General features: G+C 35.0%; 2 protein-coding genes across 5 annotated transcripts; both read right to left on the minus strand.

Annotated features, from left to right (window-relative positions):
• Positions 1-609: 609 nt before the first annotated feature.
• LOC121255398 (probable sphingolipid transporter spinster homolog 2) lies at positions 610-7,565 on the minus strand. Its single transcript, XM_041155698.1, has 16 exons — positions 7,091-7,565; positions 5,725-5,856; positions 5,217-5,318; positions 4,286-4,390; positions 4,124-4,199; positions 3,469-3,543; positions 3,139-3,241; positions 2,998-3,063; positions 2,671-2,746; positions 2,436-2,533; positions 2,152-2,228; positions 1,904-2,017; positions 1,590-1,709; positions 1,141-1,269; positions 957-1,035; positions 610-752 (listed from the first exon to the last, which is right to left on the minus strand). Exons 1-16 carry the CDS (start codon positions 7,207-7,209, stop codon positions 619-621), a joined length of 1,605 nt encoding a protein of 534 aa, XP_041011632.1. The 5' UTR covers positions 7,210-7,565; the 3' UTR covers positions 610-618.
• A 2,214-nt stretch (positions 7,566-9,779) lies between these two features.
• Positions 9,780-20,909, minus strand: LOC121255360 (K(+) efflux antiporter 3, chloroplastic-like). 4 transcript variants are annotated; one of them, XM_041155636.1, is made up of 19 exons: positions 20,536-20,908; positions 19,286-19,672; positions 18,660-18,761; positions 17,705-17,785; positions 16,532-16,633; positions 15,909-15,986; positions 15,199-15,267; positions 15,012-15,062; positions 14,597-14,710; positions 14,418-14,519; positions 14,197-14,331; positions 13,153-13,334; positions 12,924-13,059; positions 12,342-12,413; positions 12,139-12,240; positions 11,782-11,943; positions 11,407-11,496; positions 11,138-11,299; positions 9,780-10,316 (listed from the first exon to the last, which is right to left on the minus strand). In XM_041155636.1, the coding sequence occupies exons 1-19, from the start codon at positions 20,560-20,562 to the stop codon at positions 10,029-10,031; spliced, it is 2,442 nt and encodes an 813-aa protein (XP_041011570.1). In that variant the 5' UTR covers positions 20,563-20,908; the 3' UTR covers positions 9,780-10,028. The 4 variants fall into 4 exon arrangements, with proteins under 4 accessions (XP_041011570.1, XP_041011571.1, XP_041011572.1 ...); XM_041155637.1 differs by lacking the exon at positions 9,780-10,316 and adding an exon at positions 10,342-10,554 and having other exon boundaries at positions 20,536-20,909; XM_041155638.1 differs by lacking the exon at positions 9,780-10,316 and adding an exon at positions 10,561-10,673 and having other exon boundaries at positions 20,536-20,909.
• Positions 20,910-21,165: the final 256 nt, after the last annotated feature.

The following is a 21,165-nucleotide window of genomic DNA, read 5'->3' on the forward strand; positions in this document are numbered from 1 at the left end:
TTATAAACTAACATAATGTAATATGCTAAATCTATTTTACAATAAGAATAACTTTATAATCTAACGTACCACATTAATCTACGTCAACTGCCAACTTATAAGTTTATTTTTGCAAAAAAAAATTGTGATTAAATCATTTTTTTTTTTTAATATCAATAGACACATTACTGTCAAACTACCATAAATATTGTAACCCCCACTTATTGTCCATTTTGTAGATTTAAGAGATTGGCTTAACTTTTAATAAGCATTTGATTCCTTGTGAACTAGGGGTGGCCTTGTAATTGAGTGCTCCTACAAATCAACCATGTCATGTGTCTACTGCCTCAATTATAGACATTTGATAATGTGAAGATTGCAAGGAAGGTTGATTCTTTGCTATTCATGGGCAGAAGACATCATCTTGGATACTTGATAGCTCTAGGTATTTAATATCAACTTAAAATTACAATTTACACTTCTTTTTATGAAATCAAATGCCTTTCTTATTCATTCCAAAACTGGGACAAGATTAAAGACCATCTTAAACCACCAGGTCGTTATTTACATAAAAGAAAAAGCATAAGTGCTGGCATAAATAAAGGATAATGCAAACTTTTAAAAAAAAAAAAAAAAATTCTAAACTTCAGCTGTAGATCGTGTTGTTTGTGCCATCTTCCCTTCAAGCAAGGGTGTTCTGTTTGTCCTATCAGTTGCAATAACTCGATGCTCGCTTTCTTCATCAAATCTATCCACGCTGCGCATAAATACTCCTGCAGCAGTAATAGAACATATTGGTCTCATGTAATTGAGATAACTTCAAATTGTAGATGGATAACCCCACTATTTACCAATGAACCAAAATGCTATCTACTCTTTTACTCGAGGAACTTCGGTGCCGCACCCGCCATTCATTATCAGTAGATATGAATGCTCCCTTTGTATGGAGAAAAGGAAAATAACTAATAAGAACTTACCAATGAACCAAATTCCGGCTGCTGGAAACAAAATCACTGTTAGAATAAGAGCAGTCTCCCTCCAGTTGTTAATATGATCCTGCATGATAATTCCAAAGCAAGGCCAGTTGTGCATCAGTCCATTGCTTTCTATAATGAAACAAGTTATATTGGGGAGAACATGTAGCAATCAAATATGACAAACCTGGAGAACTCCAACAAGAGGTGAGGAAGGCACGTCTCCGAAGATGTGAATTGCAACAGTAGAAATAGCCATAGATAGTGGTCTCATACTTGGTTTAACAGAATGGAGACATATATAATTTACAGGTCCCTGCAAAAGAAAAAAAAAAAAAAAATCCTGTACATAAAGAGATTGTCGGGGAAAAAAGACATATAGACGAAATTCTTTCAATAAAAAATATTTCAGTTTGCTTAGGAACCATAAGATCAAGAATGCAGCTACCAATTAACTACCAGCAGATCATATAGTTTATCATTCATTAATATCTCATATATATAAAAAAAAAAAAAAAATCATTCATCAGATGCACTTTATTTTACCCTGTAATTAATGCAAGTATGTAATAGCTGTGCATTGAACAAATTCAACGAGTCAACCAACATTCAATTTTACATCGAGGAGGAAAATACCTGAGTGGCAAAGACAAGGAGTTCACCAACGGCAAAAAAAGCTAGGAAAGCATACATGCTCTTGAAACAAAAGGCACTGAAGCAAAATATAGCTCCAAAAAATGTTGTCACTGAAAGAAGCTGCAACAATTGGCAAGTAAAGAATTTAGTGGCAGAGGCAAGCTGAAATAATTTTTACATGGTGATTCAAAAGAAATAAGTATCTAACAGCTTCTCATGGTAAATAAATAGAGTAGAACTTTAATAAGGCACCCTGAGTCCTGACAGCACGAAAGTAATCCCAGAACCTTTAATCTAAACTCAAAAGCACCTACCTTAAAAGCATTTGTAATGGTGTTTGTCATAAAATCGAGAACAAAGCCTCCACCTAATGTGCCAAATATTCCGCAAACAACTGTGATCCCTCCGAATATCAGATCTGCATCGCTCTGCAAAAATAACGAACTTTATATAGTGCAGCAAGATCACCAAGTTGCATCTTGGGGCTACATTGTTGAAATTTAATGAGTACATCTTATTTATGCAAATCTTATGAAATTAAATGAAAGAGGTAACAGCTTACCATATTATATATGTTTTTACCAGCCTTAGGACCCCAATATGAGTATGCACCAATGACAAAGTTGTATGCTATGTAACCTAAGGGTCATTCAGAGTTTCAGATCGTTAATATAAAGAATGAGGAAAGCAACATGTTAAATTATTGCATTTCAAATATACCAAAATGAAAATCACTACTAGCAAGGATGAAATTCTCTGGAGTAACTTATCGAGCAACACACTTTATTAAATGAAAGTAGCTACTAAATATGCAGAAGGTTGCTGTAAAGCAGGTGAAAAAAATACCTAGAACGTTAATGACATACACCTTCTCAAGCAGAAGCACTTTCAAATCTTTCATAAATCTTGCAACTTGATTGGAAATCTTGGTTGCAACTTTCACCCTGCCATAAAATAATCAGAAAACCAATATATGAAATATTTTGGTAGATGTATATATGCATTACAGGTTGTATAAAGGCCTATGAATCGCATTCAATAATAAATAACACCATGTGAGCTTAAGGATGAAGCTCCTCACGTGGCAGGTTCACATGAGCTCTTATCCCAGAACTTTTCCTTTGTGGATGCAGCTCCATCATTACCAACTGCAGCCTCTGTAACCATGCATTGAGAATCAGAGTAATAATTATTAGAGCTAATAAAGAGAACTACTCTATATATAAAACTAATCAACAGAGCAGATTCCTGTTATATTTCACTACATAAGATATATGAATAGCTTTAAGAAACAATCCTTGTCTGCTAGTAAGAATAAGATGTTCATCACCCAGTGGATGAAGTACTTCACAGAAAAGTAAAATAAGCAGATACTGGATAATGCCATCATAACGATAACATGCAGCACCTTGAACCTCCAAGGCTGCTGTCTCTACCTCTGCCAGTGCTTTGCTTGACTCAGTGGGAGCAAATCCTGCATCCCCAAGTTGTTTAGAAACATACCAAAAATGATTGCAGGATTATAAATGAATACATTAGGAACATGCACCTTTCAATTGAAGAGGCTTCATCACAAATCCTAGAATAGCGAAGGGAAGCATTAAAGCTGCTTCTATCCAGAATGCCAGACGCCAAATGAAATGACTTCCAACCTATATAGGAAAAACAAAAGACGAATACATTGAACTCAATAAGACCAGAGAAGGCAACATAAAGGATATGGAAAGAAGTGAGAAACAGCAATTAGAATGTGAATTGTAGTAGGAGATAAAAATGGTCTCACACACATAATTCTCATGATTTTACAATTAAATATTAATCAGGAGTTCAAACTTGACAGTGGACTTCAATCATAGAGCAATTACTTAAATGGACTTACCAATCCACCATAAACATAGCCAAGTGCATATCCAGTTGGTATGCACATGTAAAATATTGCAAGCCATGCCGTTTTCTGACACAAATACAGGTTATTAGAAGGAGGTCCAAGCAGATAAAACAGGTAAAATAAAAAAATGAGTGTAAGACCATGAAAACTATGACTACAACATTTTTATGATCAGTCTCCTAATGACAAAATTAATTTATCTTTACATAAGAATCTTCCAACAAACCTTCAAGAACAAAAAAATGTTGTTTTTGACCTAGCAAAAAACAACGGTGTTGACTCAAGCACAAAGAAAAGTAAGGGAAGCCATCTTATCCCATCCCAATTCCACCCTCCTAATCAGAATAAACAACTCGGTCTAAAGGCAAGTATTTAAAACGTTCGTGCCTCAATGTCCAAACTGAAAGTGCAACACAATTTCTGATGGCAGCTGACCAGTAAAACAGGATGCAATCACAGAAAATAAAAGAAATTGGAAGACATGCAACTGTTAGCACAATTGCAGATGGTGCTTTAACTTTGATTTGCCACAGAATCATTACATCCAAAGATTAAAGGGCCTTAAACTTAGTACAGCACACAGCACAGATCATGCAATGCCAATCATACTCAAAAGGGAAAGGGGAAAAAAAGAACGAACAGAAACCTGAGCAGCTGGGGCATTATCATCAATGAATGGTGCTGCTAGACTTATAAATGAAGCCTCACCAACACCAACCAGCCTATAAAAAGACCGAAATGAAAAGTACATTAGATGACTTGATGTTGTGCGTGTGTGTACACATATAATTATAAGTAAGCCACTTACATGCGACAGATTGTAATGGACCAGAAATCAAACGACAAACCGCAACCGACAACAGCTAAAGTCCAAACCGAAAGTCCCACTCCAATAAGCCTAAATGGATTTACGCTGCAAATTTTCAATAAAAATAATTTAGGATTCTTAAGAAATTTAATTAATGATCAGAACCTGGAATGATATATTTTGGCATAGGCAAAAAAATTTAGACCCCAAAAAAGAATCAAATATTTTCTCTTTCTCCAATCGCTATCAATTAATTAAAAATGCCAAATTAATATGCAATGGAGAAAAAACCTAACGGAAATGCACAGATGGTTGCAGTGAAAGCCTGGATTCACAATCCAAGTTCAATAACCCTAAACGAATTTATGCCGCAAAATTTGATTAAAACATAAAACCTTGAAAGAGATCCACTAAAAAAAAGTCATTTGGCATGTAATACAAGGTTTAAATCCAAAACAAAACTAAAGTTAAAAAGAAAAAGGCCAAAACAAAAAAGGAATCAAACTTCTTCCCTATCAATCTACAACAAGGCTGAAAGAGTTCTGCCTCCATTACATATAAGACATGTCAACCTCAAGGAGGATAAACAGGAACCTTGCCTAGACTTTGAACACCCCTTTTTTTTCGATAAGTAGATTTTGAAAACCCCTTCAATGATCAAGTTAGAGTGCATATTTTAACAACTTGTATGATGTGCCATCATTGTCACAATCATCAAAATATCATCCTTGTTTTAGGTGGTGCATTTACTATCAGTTTCCAATTATCTGTATAATGCAGCATTTTTTTAAGCAAAAAAAAGAGTTACATGCTTGCAGTGAATGATAAATTCTCTCTAACATATTAGAAACCCAATTTTCAAACTACATTACTATTTCAATAAATTATAATGAGATAGGTTGCCAACTATGCAACACGAAATGGTTATTACCTCTTTGCTAATGATGCAAATATAGGGGAAGCCACAAGAAGTCCAACCATAAAAGCAGATGATAGAACTCCATCTTCAAAATTGCTCAAGTTAAACTCCCCCCTACATACAATAGGGAATCAAAATCAGCAAAGAAATTTAAGATTCTTGAGAAAGTAGATGGTCCATAATTTTAATTCCCAATCAAACATCCCATGACTATCCACAGTCATGCACACCAGCACACACAACCTCAATCACTCAGTAGCTACAGTGAGCAGATGTAATTTTCAGACTGCATAAATCTGGACAAGGATAACAGCAAAATATTGAACTAACAAATAATTTTCTCATTTTTATTGCATAGCATGATTCTTGGAAACAGATGAATGTTGCTGCTGTCAAATGATCACATACAACAGCGAGGAGAAGGAAAAAAAAGAAACTGTTTTGATATACAGTCACAACCAGATGCTAAAGGAAGGAATACTTTCACAGATTCGAATGAGCACCCCTAGCATAATCTTACTGTATTCCGCTACCGGATGTGCATGTGCCACTTTTTGTGCAAGTTCCTTGACTCCCATTCACACCATTGCTTGCTATTGCTCCCCGATCCACATAATTTATCAAGTTAATCACACAAAAGATAACAAGTAGCCTGCAAAAACAACATAAATAAATCTAGTATATTACAAGATCAACAAAAATGATATTTGTGAAATCTTTAAAATGGATAATGAAGTTTGAATGTCAAGATCTTTATAACACAAGCTCGGAATTAAATCAAATAATAGTACATATAGACCCACACACAAACTTCAAGAAGTTTCGGGCGACCATTTGTTTTGGCACAAAAAGCCAGGGCTGCACATACAAACACATCCACAGAGATTTAATTTTGACAATCTAATAAATCAGCCTTCTACTTTTAACTTCAAAAGCATAACAGCCATCATTCTGCCACTAGTACCTAAAAGCACCCCCAGCCAAGCCAGAAGGGCTGGGGAGTCAGTCAATTAAGTACAGGAGAAGTATCATTTTTCTTGAATGCATCATTCTATGATATACCAGAATGCCTTTTTATCAAATCCAACGATTAACTTAACTGAACACTCAATAAAGAAACAGTGAAACATGTGCTCCAACCCATCAATGTCAACCTCTAAAAAGTGGTCAGACGAAACATGCAGAACACAAATGCTCAGTGAAGCTTGGGATATAAATGTGTAGGGAACAATTTCAAGATTAGTATATTTAAAAATCTTCCATTGTACTGGACGGAGTTTCAATTCAATGAATGCCTAGAGACCAATTTGACCAGAGGAGCCTGAACAGGAAATAAATTTTAAGTTTTAATATCAGGTCTACAGCATCTTGGTTTATAAATTGTAAATATATGAGAATTCACTGATCCCAAAAAAACTGTATTACGCAGTGGTTATATGCCGCATCCTTTTCCTCCAATTCATATGAAACAACAGGCATATATATGAAAACATTTTTTTTTATTTAATTTTCTCAGCAACCAAACACAGTTTCAGCAAACATCAAAATCAAAGTTCGCGTTTTGAAGTTTCTGCACATTGACATTGGTTTCCTGGAACACAAAAACTAATCCAAAAGAGAAATTTTGGCCCAAATGAATGAATCCTTTTTGTTTCAGCTGTTACCTCAGGACCGATAAAATATAACCACGTCCTACTGCTACATTCTCTCTGTAATCAATACACAAGAAATTTGAAGCCTGAATACCAGACACTCACATTACAACACCCCCCCCCCCCCCCGGCCGCCAAAAAAAACCGAAACGTTCCAAATTTTCTTTCTTTTCTTCTCCCAATTTTCTCAATGACCAAAGAGGTACCCCAGAAAAAAGGAAAAAAAGAGAATACCTTTTGGGCGTGAACCATGAAGGGGTGGGAGCAGTGGTAGGAGTTCCCTGCGCCATCTCTGTTTCAGCCGAAGGCTTGGATTCCTCTGAAGGCTTTGCTTGTCCTTTCTCCAGTGCCATAAATGAGAATAATAACGAAAAAAAAAATTATATTAAAAAAACAATGAACAGTTATAACTATTTCGATTATGGGTTTTGACCGGTAGTTGGAAGAGGAAGAGTGGGTGCTTGTTTGAATAAAAAAGAGGGGAGCATCAACCTCCGGAATTTCTATGTTTATTTATAAACCTCGGAAGTTTTTTTTCCGCTGTCAAATTCTGGGGAAACAAACATATTGTGAGCTGGGAATTGCTTTCCCAATCTGATATGAAAATAGAAAACTGATGGGAAACGGAGTGTTAAGATAAGGAGGACAATTTGATCAAGATCTTTGTGGTAGAAGCTGTCTTTCTCGCCCAAAGACATACGGATTTAGGATACTTTGTTTACAACTAGATTTCTTTTTCGGTTCTAATCACGTGGTGTAGGGTTTACAAGGTTAGGTTATGAGCCTCCACGTTTTGATTATCAGCCGTTGATCTAAGCATCTCCAAATAAGATACAAAAGTGGAGGAATATCCCCCCGATATTTCCGATATTGATTCTAACCAATTGGTTACGAATAATAATATACTTTTATCATAACATTATATGATAGATGATATTTGTAATTGTAAATTATGTAATTATCGTATAATTATTTTTAAAAAAATAAATAAAATATGAGATTTATATAAAAAAAAAAATTTAATTTTATGCACGTCACATGACAGACAAAAAACAAAAAACAAAAAAAAAAAAACTATTTTAAGTAACAAAGTTAATATGAGTCGAATGTGTGTCTGTTGCACCTATCTATCTGTATTTTCAAACAAAAGCGGGCACTTTGTTAAAGTAGTGGTTTGTATTTAAACGATGTTTGTTTAGAAGTATACCTACTGGTTGGAACTTGCAAGAAAGCATCCCAATTCCCAACTCCCCAAACCCCCAAATACCATCCGAGTGACTTTCTATTTCTTACCTACCTTTTTCAAGAGAAAAATTTTAATTGTAAGTGATTATGTGCATTAATATATACATTTATTCAATATGATTGATCATAAAATAAATTTTATTGAAAATAATGTTAATTTATATTTAGAATATGAAAGTAACAATATTAATACGCAGATTGATACGCAAACTTACTTGTACATAACAAAACTCTTTCCAAAATTCAGAGAATGAAATCATTAAACATAGTATGAAAGAGAAACTCTCATTTTGCCTATGATTAGGAGAGTAACATTAGGGATGGTAATTCTAGTATGCAGATCTCGTTCATATCGTATTAAGTCGTGAGTATTAGATTAAACATCAAAATCTTAACACAACTCATATAAATAACGAACAATTAATTAAACAGACCAGACATTAAAATTTTAACACGACTCATACAAATAATGAACAATCTGACATACTTAACCCATTTGATAAGTTTTATTGGATTAGCTTGGATGTGACCCATTTAACCCATTCAATTCATTTAATTTGCTTCATGTAAATGAGTTAAGTTTACCCATATATTTATTTTTTTTCTCAATTCATATATTTCATATATAATATAAAGATAACTATATAAATCATTCACAATTATAATTGAAATATCAAGTAGTCAAATATTAATATTAGTATTATATCCCAAAAAAATGCATGTTAAATTAACATTTATAAAATTTGATAATATAATTTATTCATATTATACAAGTTAATTGTCAATTTCGTGGGTTAACCCATTTATAATCGTATCTTATCAAGTCAATCTATTTTGACCAAAATTCATTTATATTAAATACAAAATCCGCGTATTTCATGGCGGGTTCACAGGTCATGTCATATATTGTTATTCCTAAGTATTCTACTTTATATATTCATACACACGCTATCTAAAAATCATATTTTGTTTAAAAAAAATCATATTTTGTTTAAAAAAAATCATATTAAATGCCGTAACTTCTAAAAGAGTAATAATCAATTACGCATGAATCGTGAGGATTACAATCAATAAAAGAGTGAGCTTTTAATTGAAAACACATGATTTACTTTTGATAACAATAGTCATTTGGAGTGATTGTGATAATTAGACGTGTGAGTTTACCTTACTGGAGTTCAGCAGTTAAAAAACCGGGAGGGACTGATATTTAAGAAATCAGGGATATATTAGTAATTCGGATATTATTTGAAATTTGGTTCGAGACCGTTGGTGGCTAAGGCTTTGTGCCTCTTATTCCGAGTAGTTTCGTCTCCTTTCTGATTGTTGTTTCCCTCTCTGCCTCTACCTCTCTCTCACACACACATCAGGGGACTTGCTCCCTTGCTTGTGGTGTTACTTCCAATTCAACTCCTTTTCTTTCTTTGGTTCTCAGAAACTCTTGCAGAATTCAATCACAAAAACTTGAAGTACCTGACTTTTTCCTTCAGCATTTCAATGCCTATTTTGTGAGGTATTTTCAGGTATTCTGTGAATAGCAGTGAAAAAATAACGACAGAATATTGAATAGTAGTGAAAAGAATATGAAAAATAATAATAAAATAATGAATAGTAGTGAGATATTCTCAGTACCCAAACTAGTAAGGAACATAAATTTCAAAAAAATGAAGATACACGCAAGGAAGCGAAAAGGTAAAGTTTTTATTACTCTCGAGTATTTTCATCAAATTACACAATATACATGGTGTGGTTCATCCAAAAAATGACTGGCCTCTCTTTTCTCTTTGCCTGATCAATCCCTGTCCCTTTTAACAATGTTTAGCTTGTTACTGTCTGTGAGTCTGTACTGTTGGACTTGCCAAAAAACATGAATTTTTTTACACCAGAGAATGAGCGAGAGGAGTCAAGAGCATTTGAAGTTTGCAAGTTTTTAAGACTCATCTGTAGCTGCTATGCAAGGGATTGACGGATCCACTATATTTTTCTCTCCCTCGGCATCTTCAGACTTGACTGGTGAACTTTTATCCAGTTCACAATACAAAACGCCATTGCCTGAATTTTCAAACTCCTTGAGCTCAGTATTGTATGTCGCTTGATCTACTTCTCCTTGAAGCCCCAAAAGACGAGATGCATCCCTCAGGTTCGCCCTTGATAATATGTCTTCAGATGTACTTGAAGAAATGGGTGCTTGGTCACCAACTAGGTCAGCAACTCTCACCTTAGCAATCAAAACCATTAGTACCACTAGTAAATAATAAGCAAAACTAAATTAGTAGCACAGAAAGATGTGGTTGAAGAAATGGGTGCTTGGTCACCAACTAGGTCACCAACTCTCACCTTAGCAATCAAACCCATTACTACCACTAGTAAATAATAAGCAAAACTAAATTAGTAGCACAGAAAGATGTGGTTGAAGAAATGGGTGCTTGGTCACCAACTAGGTCAGCAACTCTCACCTTAGCAATCAAAACCATTAGTACCACTAGTAAATAATAAGCAAAACTAAATTAGTAGCACAGAAAGATGTGGTTGAAGAAATGGGTGCTTGGTCACCAACTAGGTCACCAACTCTCACCTTAGCAATCAAACCCATTAGTACCACTAGTAAATAATAAGCAAAACTAAATTAGTAGCACAGAAAGATGTGGTTGAAGAATGGGTGCTTGGTCACCAACTAGGTCACCAACTCTCACCTTAGCAATCAAACCCATCAGTACCACTAATAAATAATAAGCAAAACTAAATTAGTAGCACAGAATCAATTTTAAAGCAACAGAGTAATTTCTGATGCCTAAGAAAAAAGGAACAGCCATACGGCATTATATCAAACTTAAATCATCAAACTTGTCACCAATGTTAATTCAAGATAATTAACTGAAAAGGAAAATACAGTCCCAAACAGGGACATCTGTTTAGAAATATGGTTAACAGCGCGACGAAAAGTCAGTACAGATCAGTTCCTTGTATTGAAAATTGTTTGCAGACTGACCTCTTTGACCTTGCATTGAACCAAATTGCTAGATTTCATATTATAAGTACCTGTAATGGCTTCATGATATCCAATTCTTGATCATCAGTTTTTCTGAGTGCATCTTGAGCTTGTAGCTCCATGGAGTCACGAATAAGCTGACTGAGAAAGTTTACATCATCAGACATGATACCAAGTCCTTTCAAAAGTTTAGAGCCCAGCTGTAAACTTGTCTGCGTTAATAATGTGAACACTTTAGTCAGCCTGTCCACGCCAAACCATAGGAACGCTATCTAGTTAAAAGTCCAAAAGGATAAACAAAGATTCAATCTGCTAATACCTCTGCATTTTCCAATATAGCATCTGTCACACCTGCTTTCTTTAGATCTAAAAGATGCGCGAGATCCTGAGCTCTTGCATAAATTGGGATCTGATTGATAGATTTTTTGCTATGAGACTCACAATCAAACCAGCAAAAATAAAGACCACAAATATAATTTTAACTCTGCAGTAATTTAATAAAATTTATGCAATAACAAATACTCTCATATGGCACCTAAGTAAACCAGCATGGATTTTTTTTTTCAGTCTTTCTGCTTTCTGTAGTGACCTGACTCTCCAATCATGTTTGTCATGGTTTTCTCACCAACACATGCTATTCTAGGGCATCACACGCACATGCAGGAGAGAGAGAGAGAGAGAGAGAGGGGATTACCACAGGGAAAGCAAGCCGAAGTCTTTGAACAGCCTCAATTGTCCTGTTCTTGCCTGTGTACATAACCATGACAGCTTTTGGAGAAGAGATACCAGCAGACTGCAAAACTGCTGGGCGTGACCCATCCCCGTAAAGAGTTGGAAAGCCAAGTTTTCTGGATGCCTGTTAACTTAATAGTAAAAAAATTATATATTCTTCTTTTTACATGGAACCTCATCAAGGCAGGGCCCTTCAGATCAACACTGGGAGCTACCCCAGATATCTTTGCTTTGCACTATCTCTTAATTAACATAAAACAAAGAGGAACTGAGTCAAACTGAAGAAAACAGTTTTGTAAGCCTAACAAATCTTGCTTACCTTCACTATAGAAGGATCAAGATCAAAGGCAACATAATGCATTCCCAAAGCATCACCATCTAATCCAGAAGCCAATGGGGTGGACAAGAAATTGGCAAGGACCTGCATATGAATTTTTCAAAATAAGAACAAAAAAAATTTTCATTGGGATCATGAGTGATTCCGTGAAAATGAAACTTATTATCATATACTCATTATTTTACCTGACCCATTTGTCCAAACCCAAGGATGACCACGGGCTCACTGACATCAAAGCTTCCCATCTCAACAGCTTTCTGTAAAATATTCATATTTCAATTGAGGTACACTGAAATGTTACTGAAGAAATGGGAAAATACTGAATCTGTAATTATCAAGTCAGCAGAACTGGTGTTGTATGAATATTTACACATATTTACAAATCAGTGATAGTTAAGACTTAGTAACTTCAACTATTTGATGCAAAAGCAGTGAACAGAGTGAAAAGAAGGGTTAGAAAAATGCACAAAAAAGCAAACAGTTTTTTTTTTTTTTTTTTTGATAAGTAAAAATTTATTAATATCAATAGGTGAAACCAAGTACACTGAGTGTATACAAGAGAGAACACCTAGCTCATAATACAAGAGAGAACACAAAAATGCAAACAGTTTGGAACCTAAACTAACTAGTTCATGTCCACGCATGGCATCTAAGTTGCATCCTATCTCAGTCCTTATATGAGAACTTAATTCAACAAAATCAATGTCCACCATGGTTGCCCCTTGTCATCTATTGTATCAATATACTGACAGAGAACCTGGACATACATCATCTGCATCAGACTTATCCTCAATAAATTCAGCAGCTCTTCTTCCAGCTTCATTGAGAAATGGGGTTAATGCCATTGACAAGACAACAACAATTATGAGCAGCTTGTTAAGCTCAAGAGGTAGCACACCAAGCCTGCTTCCGAGAACACAGAAAATTTTAGGAAAAAAAAGAGAACCAAATGCTTAGTCTGTGAATAGGTATAAATTGAACAAACATATGACTTGCCTGTTTGCAAGAGAAAAAACTACAAATCCAAACTCGCCTCCTTGAGATAGAAGCAATCCTATTCTCACACTTTCCTGGATAGTCAGTCCAACACGGGGACCTATTGCAGTTATGATCAGCGTCTTGATGGCGATCAAACCTGCCAAAAGTGAAAGCACATTTGGCCACTCTCGGAAAAGGAGCTGCAAAGAAAGAGCAGCACAACGCTTAGACCCCCATTAAATTTTAACTTTTTATTATTTAACTTTAAAGCATATTGTCAAAAAGGGATGAGAGAGAGAGAAATGAAGAGTTTCTTAAGTTTGCTATCCAAAATCATTTTTTTTCTCCTTTGATAATTGTAATTACTGATAATAATGAGACAGAGTGGGCGATAAGGCTGAAGAGAGAGTTATCATTGTGATACGGTAGGCCAACATTATGAATGTTTAAACAATTCAAATAAATTGGAAAAACCATAAAAAATGAGAAAGGGAGATGTGAGAGGATGCCACATAGGGTTAACCACTGTAGAGCTGCAAACTCGGCCAATAATCGGTATAATGGAGTAGTTTATGATATTATGAGTTTTGAAAATATGAATACATCAATAAACTTACTTATATTAGGGCCAAATATAAATAAAATGTGTCTCCTTGTTGCAGAGGCCAACGGAAATTATGACTTCTCATGTATTTCATGTTTTTCAATCTTCCACTAGACAACAGAGCTACTTAAACGGTTAAAAGAATAAGATAAAAGGCCTCGTAAACTTTTTATTTATGTCAGCCACTTCAATTACACTCTTTTATGTCCATTGGATAACACTCACTATTATGAAAATGAAACCCATAGAATATATCATAATGAGTTAATAAAAATCAAAATGCACATACATCTGGTCCAGATGAATTATATTCCTTCCCAGAACCTTGCATAATGTAAGACAAAAACCTTATGCATATGTACTCAGTTTCTCATCCTACTAAATTGCAATTCAAATACACAAAAACCAAGAAAGTAGAAGATCTAAGGAACAATCATGATGTTAAATAACTATTATACCTGCATATCAATGGATGTCCCTGTAGTGACAAAAAATAACCCTAGAAGCAAACCCCTAAATGGCCTTATATCAGCTTCAATCTGTGTCCGGAAATTTGTTTCTGCTAATAGTGCCCCAGCTAAGAAAGCTCCAAGCTGCAGTTTGATCAAACTTTATCAATGGATGGAAACTGAAAATATCGATCCCAACAATTCTCCAAGCTTAAGTAACGATATCAAACCGTATCACTGAAGCCCAACTTCTGGGTGAGAAGAGAAGTCCCAGCAACGGTAAGTAGGCAGAGAGCAACAAAAGCCTCTGAGCTTCTCGCTTCTGCAACAACCTAATCAGACAAACTATATTATTGCCTCTAAGATACAAAGGTGTTTAGGGTCCTTAATAAGTAAACAGAAAACACACCTCGAAAACTCGTCTGAGAAGGAACTTTCCTGCAAGAGAAAGCAGACCCAACCCACCTAAAGCCTTTAAACTTTCTTTAGCAAGCATTGGCCAAATACTTTCCTCTACCAGATTCTGCAAAAACAACGGAGTGCAGGGTCAATGAATCGCATTATATGTGAGAAGACAACATACAAAAGAATAAAAACACAGCATAAAATAACAAAAATAGAACTACAAGGGAATATGCCTGAAAATATGATTAACAAATTCATTAACCATATGCATTACTGACTACTAATAGGCTTATAGAATAGAAGATATGTTGCATCCATCTCAAACAAGGAAAGCTCTACCATCGGTGAACATTAAAGAAAATTGTATTCGAAACTAAAAGCAATTGTATGCTTAAAGTTCATAGTAAGTTCCTGTGTACCTGGCTCTCTAGCACTGGAAGTATGACCAAAAGCGGGACAACTGCTATGTCCTGCAAATCAACCAGTGGGAAGTCCAAAAGTTATTGACATCATACTGTGAGGTCTACTTTGCAAAGACAACCCTAGCAAAATCCAGAAGGGGAAGTAAAAGGGAACATAAGCCCAGGCATGAGTCTGAAGTAGAACCTGTAACAGGAGTATACCAAGAGTTGCTGAGCCAAATCTTGTTGGGAGCTCACCTTTCTCTGCAAGAAGCTAAATACTATACTAGGTAAGATCAAAATTATAGTCCAGTATCATTTGCCATGATGCATATCCATTAAACAGAAAACATGTCAGCACGTATACAATCCATTACATATCCAACCTCCTTTATCAATGTTTTGAACTTGTCTTGATCATTAAGATTCAAATCTACTTCTTATTGCCACCATGTAAATCACCTCACCAAAAGTAGAAGCAGTTTATTGCACCATCCTTAACCTCCAGTTTCAAATCCCATTACATGGAGAAAGTAATTAAAATGCTCAGTTCAAGAATGGACAAATAGTAAGGATCCATCTCTCAAGATGTAAGGTTGTTTCGGTTATAAATTCTTCAGCAAGAAATAAGATTCGTAGTGCAATTTCCCAAATATTCATAATGCCTCAAAAAACTAACAAATGATCCAGCTCACAATCAAGTCATAATATCAGAAGAAGCAAGCCAACATAATTGCTCCATTGGGTGCCCATTGTTATTATTTATGAATATGCAAGAGATTTTTGTACTTTTTGGAACTTTAAAGTTTCATCATGACAAAAGAAATTTCAATAGGAACCTTTCCATAATGTGAACCTAAGCTTAGCTATTAACATTTTCTCCATAATGGCTGATATCAGCTAATCTAGGAATACCTGCAGAACAAAAGCTGAGGAAGACAGAGAGAGAGCAGCACCAATCACTACAGCCTCGTCAATGCTTCTGATGTTGACCTGTAACAATAAAGTTAAACTAGATATTAATAGAGCAACATTTTTTTAGCAGTACTATAGAACATGTAGAAGATAGTTACGGTAGCAAGGCTTTTGTTCGACTAGGTCGATACATATAATTAGCAAAACTACATACTCGCCTAATCTATTGTAACACCCCAATGGAAGGCCCAAGTCACATGGCTTAGACTCCAAAAGGACTAGTCAATAACACAACTGGAGCCCCATTGGAACATTATAAAGAGCAAGAACTTCTCATTCCTAAGCAATGTGTGATCTCATACACCACCTACCCTTATCACTTATCAGAATGGGGTATCACATCTATACATGTAAACCTATGGACTCAATTCCAAACAAAATATTGTCATTCTATTCTATAACATGGATTTGATGCAAATGCAGGTTGCAATAAGTTGAGCAAGTCACAGCATGAAAATCCCCTGTCATGAAATTCAGGTGAAAATAAAAAAAGGAAAACAACAGCGATAAAAAAAATGTGAGTACATGCGAAATATTAAGATATCTCAAAAAAGAGTTCTCACCAAATCAGGCCTTGAGTGAAAAAGAAATTCCAAAATTCTTGTTCCAATGGCCCCATTCGGAGGAAGTTCAAATGCTGTGAAAGCAAGAGTACATAACACAACCTTCAAGGGCAAAGATTTGAAAAACAAAATGGTAAACAAAGATCAGTTAATCAATTTAGAGACTCGCCCAGAATTCATAGAAGTCTTGATTATTTTTGCCACGCAACTCCAAGAACAACCCGTAAAGAGTAAATGCAAGCTATATATGTAAACTTACAAGAAACAGCACATGTATGGAATACGGTATGACAAAGCTAAGACAAGGGGATTCTTTACTGAACAATATACTGGTACACTTCTAATAATATTAATGAAATATTTCTTTGAACCCAGTTAACTCATCTTTCATGGGATTTTTCTGTTAATGCTTACGGCAAAGAAATTAACTGCCATGTTAATTACGTAATTTTCCAAAAGTAATGAACCAGAGTAAACGGGAAGCTGAATAGTTACATCCATACAAATACAGGAAACAGAAAAGAGAGAATTTTGATCATGGACCTTGAAACCTATATATATGGACCTCAAACTACTATGCTAATTGCTTGAGCAAGAAATTTTCATAATCAATTCTAGGAGTAGTTTATCCAACCCAGCCAACCAATCAATATTGCAAATATCCACTGGTTCCTTGTTGGAATTTGAGCATTTTAGGTTTGAACATGGCCAAACAAAAATGCTCAGAACATTCAACCAAAAACATATCCCTAAAGCAATTTTTTTTTTCAAGCATGAGAAAACTGAGTTCCAACTCCAGATCTTATCAAAAAGATATATTTCTCGCTCCAAACAGCACCCAGTATTGACAACAAGTTTTTAAAAGCCATTCGCTGCCCAAATGCAAGCACAATACTCTTCTAGTGTTTGTTGATGCCAACCAAATAAAACTCCAAGAATAGGAAATAATCAATTATATGCAAAATTAAACTTTGATGCATCTATTAAAATCTCAAGGTTCCAGCAATTTCATATCATGTACGTCACAAAAACTTAATAAATAATTATTTCACAACTGTCATGTTTGATGTTCCACAATAATGCTAAATAACAGAAGAAACGTATGTACCATCTGATTTGCAAGAATATTCTACCCTCTGGACAATAAGATCTTAGCTTTTGTCAATATCATACCTGAGTCAATCCCATGCCAAAGGCAAATTTTGCAAGAGCTTTCAAGCGTGCAAATGAAAGCTCCAAGCCCATCTCAAACAGCTGAAACATTACATTTATTGGTAAAAAAATCAATGATAATCAAGATAGATGGCACAGTATTTATTACAAGTGGGCAAGGTGATTGTTATTCAAATTATAGCCTTCAATTTTTCAGACTTAAAAAATTACTTCTAAAAAGACTCACAGTTCAAAATCCGAATCAAGAAATACATATCCACAAAGTCATGCAACAAAGATGAACATTTCAGCTAAAAACATTCCCAGATATCTTCTTGGGGGTATTAGCTCTCACAAATCAGCACAGGAGACCTAAAATACGTCCCAATGCCCTAACCTTCAGTACAATGGGTAGGTGCAAGCAATTATCTACTGAAGAAAAAATACTTCGAAGGCAGATGCATTCATGGTTAAGCATCGAACAAATATTACAAAGTGATGTTTTCCAATAGATTAAAATCTCATCATATGAGAGTTTGCACCAAGAAAAAGAGCAGAAACAACAAATTCAGCATATGAAAGAACTAAATGGTACGTGAATCATTCCCTGACTTGACATAAAACAAATTGCTTGTTCAGGTCTCAACTATGCAGTATGGATAAAACAAAGTTCCCCTTATTGGGGAAAGGGCTATAGAATGATAAGCATTTCATCACACAAGACTGGAAGGAGACATGTATGGAAACATAATTTGAGACCACTAGTTTAAGGACAATGATAATGATAAAACACTACAAAAAGCTCCAATGCAGTGTATTCTGATTTTGAACATTTATTCTATTTTAAGGACAATGATAATGATGACAAAATTGTCATTTTGCCATGGTTAAATATAGTAATAAAAATTACAACACAGTGGTGATAGTGATAATCTGTTTAAAAGTTATAAGTTGCACCCAAAGCGATTAAGCTTACCAAAAATAGAATACCCCATTCAGACAGAACTTTCACATCAGTAAGATTTCTAAACAAGCCAAACTGATTGAGGACAATCCCCCCAAAGAAGAAACCAAGTATCTGCAAAGGATCAGCACTAAAAATTCAGTAGGGAACTGAAATAATAAACTAAATAACTACTGCAGCTGTCTAATTCTACCACACTCTATTCAAATATGAGCTTTGCTAAGCCATTAATTGCAGGAAGTATGCATGTGCATATAAATTAAGCAGCTTACTTGTTCGTATTCTTTTGCATAATACATTCTAATATCGGTGCAATATTGACTGATCAAGTAATTTGTATACATGTATTAACTATATAGCTATATATAGTATATACATGTATACCACGGTAGATCAAATTAAGTAATTCATGTTAGATATCTTGCTTAAGAATAAAACCACTCATAACATTCATCTGGTTGTGTGGCTGAGCTGGGTTCTTTCTCAATGCTTATCCTTATATTCTTAAACCTTTAGGAAAGAGCATAGGTCAAATATAACTCAACCTTAAAATAATATGTCTTGTGTTTGTGCACGAGAGAGAGAGAGAGAGTAAAATTTTTGAAAGAAAAAGATTGAAGTACTGAAGTTTTACTTACAGGGCTAGCTCTAATGATCTTGAAGGCCGGAACAACCAAGACAGTCACAGCTAAGAATGTCAAGGTATCGGAACCTAAATCATTAATGACCTCAACAGCATTGGCAACATCAATTGCTGCACATACCCGGGATCTTTCCCAAGGGGCCAATCTATGGTTAAAACAGAATCCTCCCCAATTAGATACCGAGGGAAATAATGAATGCACACCCCCAAAAAAATATCCTGAAACAAGAGAACTCTGACTCATCCTATAATTGATGGCATATGATGACAGACACACTTGCTGGTTACGGGAATAAGACATTTGAATATATTTTCCACCAAGTCGTGAAGTAGCATGGGAGCAAGCCCCAATTGGGCTCTTTTGTTTGAATATGTCATATCCCTACAAGGGGGCAAACAATTGAAATAGATCAGTATTAACGAAATACATTTATATATAATGATAGAGTACAGATAATTATATTCTACTCAGATTGAACAAGTGTAAATCATCAAATGCGTTTAAAGAGTTAATCAGGAACGAAAGTTGAGATAGTGAGTATCATGATGTCATCATGCGCCAATTGCTGCAAATTTTTCCAAAGAAAAGATAAAATGCACGAGCACATAAAAGAGATCTAACTTAACATTTGCCATTGAAAAATGTTAACTTTGACCATCATAGAACTAGCTAACTTCTCAGAAATATTGAATACGGGGTTCAATCCAAAACCAAATTACATACAATTTAGGAAGAAAAATTAATGCATTTACAAATTAATTCCAAACAACGATTCAAAACCTGTGGCCGTGTTAATTCTCTAGTTATTCCATTGGCGAACCAGATTTGCAATTATGGAGAATTCAGAAAATTCTACGCCCAAAAAAAAAAAAAAAAAAACACACGCACACACACACACAACATGGCGTGAAGAAGTTCAACGGATATTCAGTATTCTACCCACTTCACCCAATCAAAATTATTAGGGGCTCTAATTAATTTTAAGCAAAAGTAGAAAGCTATAGGCGCTTGTTGGGAAGTTGATGAAGTAGTTAAGGTCCAGATATGACGTTAAGATGAACTATTCTTGAATGAATAAAGTCAATAGTTCTAAATTCAATTAAAGCTCCATGAAACATAAAAAAAATCCATCATAGCATAAAAAAAACATAGAAAACGAATATGGCTAGCCAAGAAAGCACAAGAAATGCTAAACAGGAACTGAGCCAAGTAAGGTGTTAAAAATCTGGCGTAATATATGGTACCTGGCAACGAAGAATTGACTCCAACATAGTGCTCGCTGCTCCGGCTTATGAAGCAAGAACTCCTAACTTGAAGTAGTTACAGTGCATTTGCTCGGTTTTACTGACAAACCCAGATATAAAATTGCATATATCTCGTGGGGAAGAAAAGGGAACGATTTAAGCTTTGGCTATATTTATACGGCTCCAAAAAAGGACGACCACCAAAATGATTAAAACAAAAGGCTCAAATTGAGGATGAAAAACGCACACGTTCAAACTCTGTGAGTTTCGAACTTCGAAAGAGAGACGCTAAAGGATTTGATGAATTTTTGTAGTCAGAGCGTATTTGTGGAGGAAATGCACGCCCGGACCGGAGCATGAATTTGCTCTTGGCCACTAGCCTCTCCGGCTGAATTTTACAAGCTGACGTAATGTCCACGTGGCGATAAGTGATTCCACCATGTCATTATCTGAAACAAAAACAACAATTTGTATTTGTCACAATCTTTTAAATACTGTATCGGATGTCGTATTGGTTAAGATACTGAAATGAAATATTTTAATACCAGTATCGTTTCAGAATAGTCGATATATGAATAAATTCTATATATATAAATATATATATAAATTATATTCTAAAATACTAGTATA

Source organism: Juglans microcarpa x Juglans regia, chromosome 3D (genome assembly GCF_004785595.1).
Source record: "Juglans microcarpa x Juglans regia isolate MS1-56 chromosome 3D, Jm3101_v1.0, whole genome shotgun sequence".
In the NCBI taxonomy this organism is placed as follows: domain Eukaryota; kingdom Viridiplantae; phylum Streptophyta; class Magnoliopsida; order Fagales; family Juglandaceae; genus Juglans; species Juglans microcarpa x Juglans regia.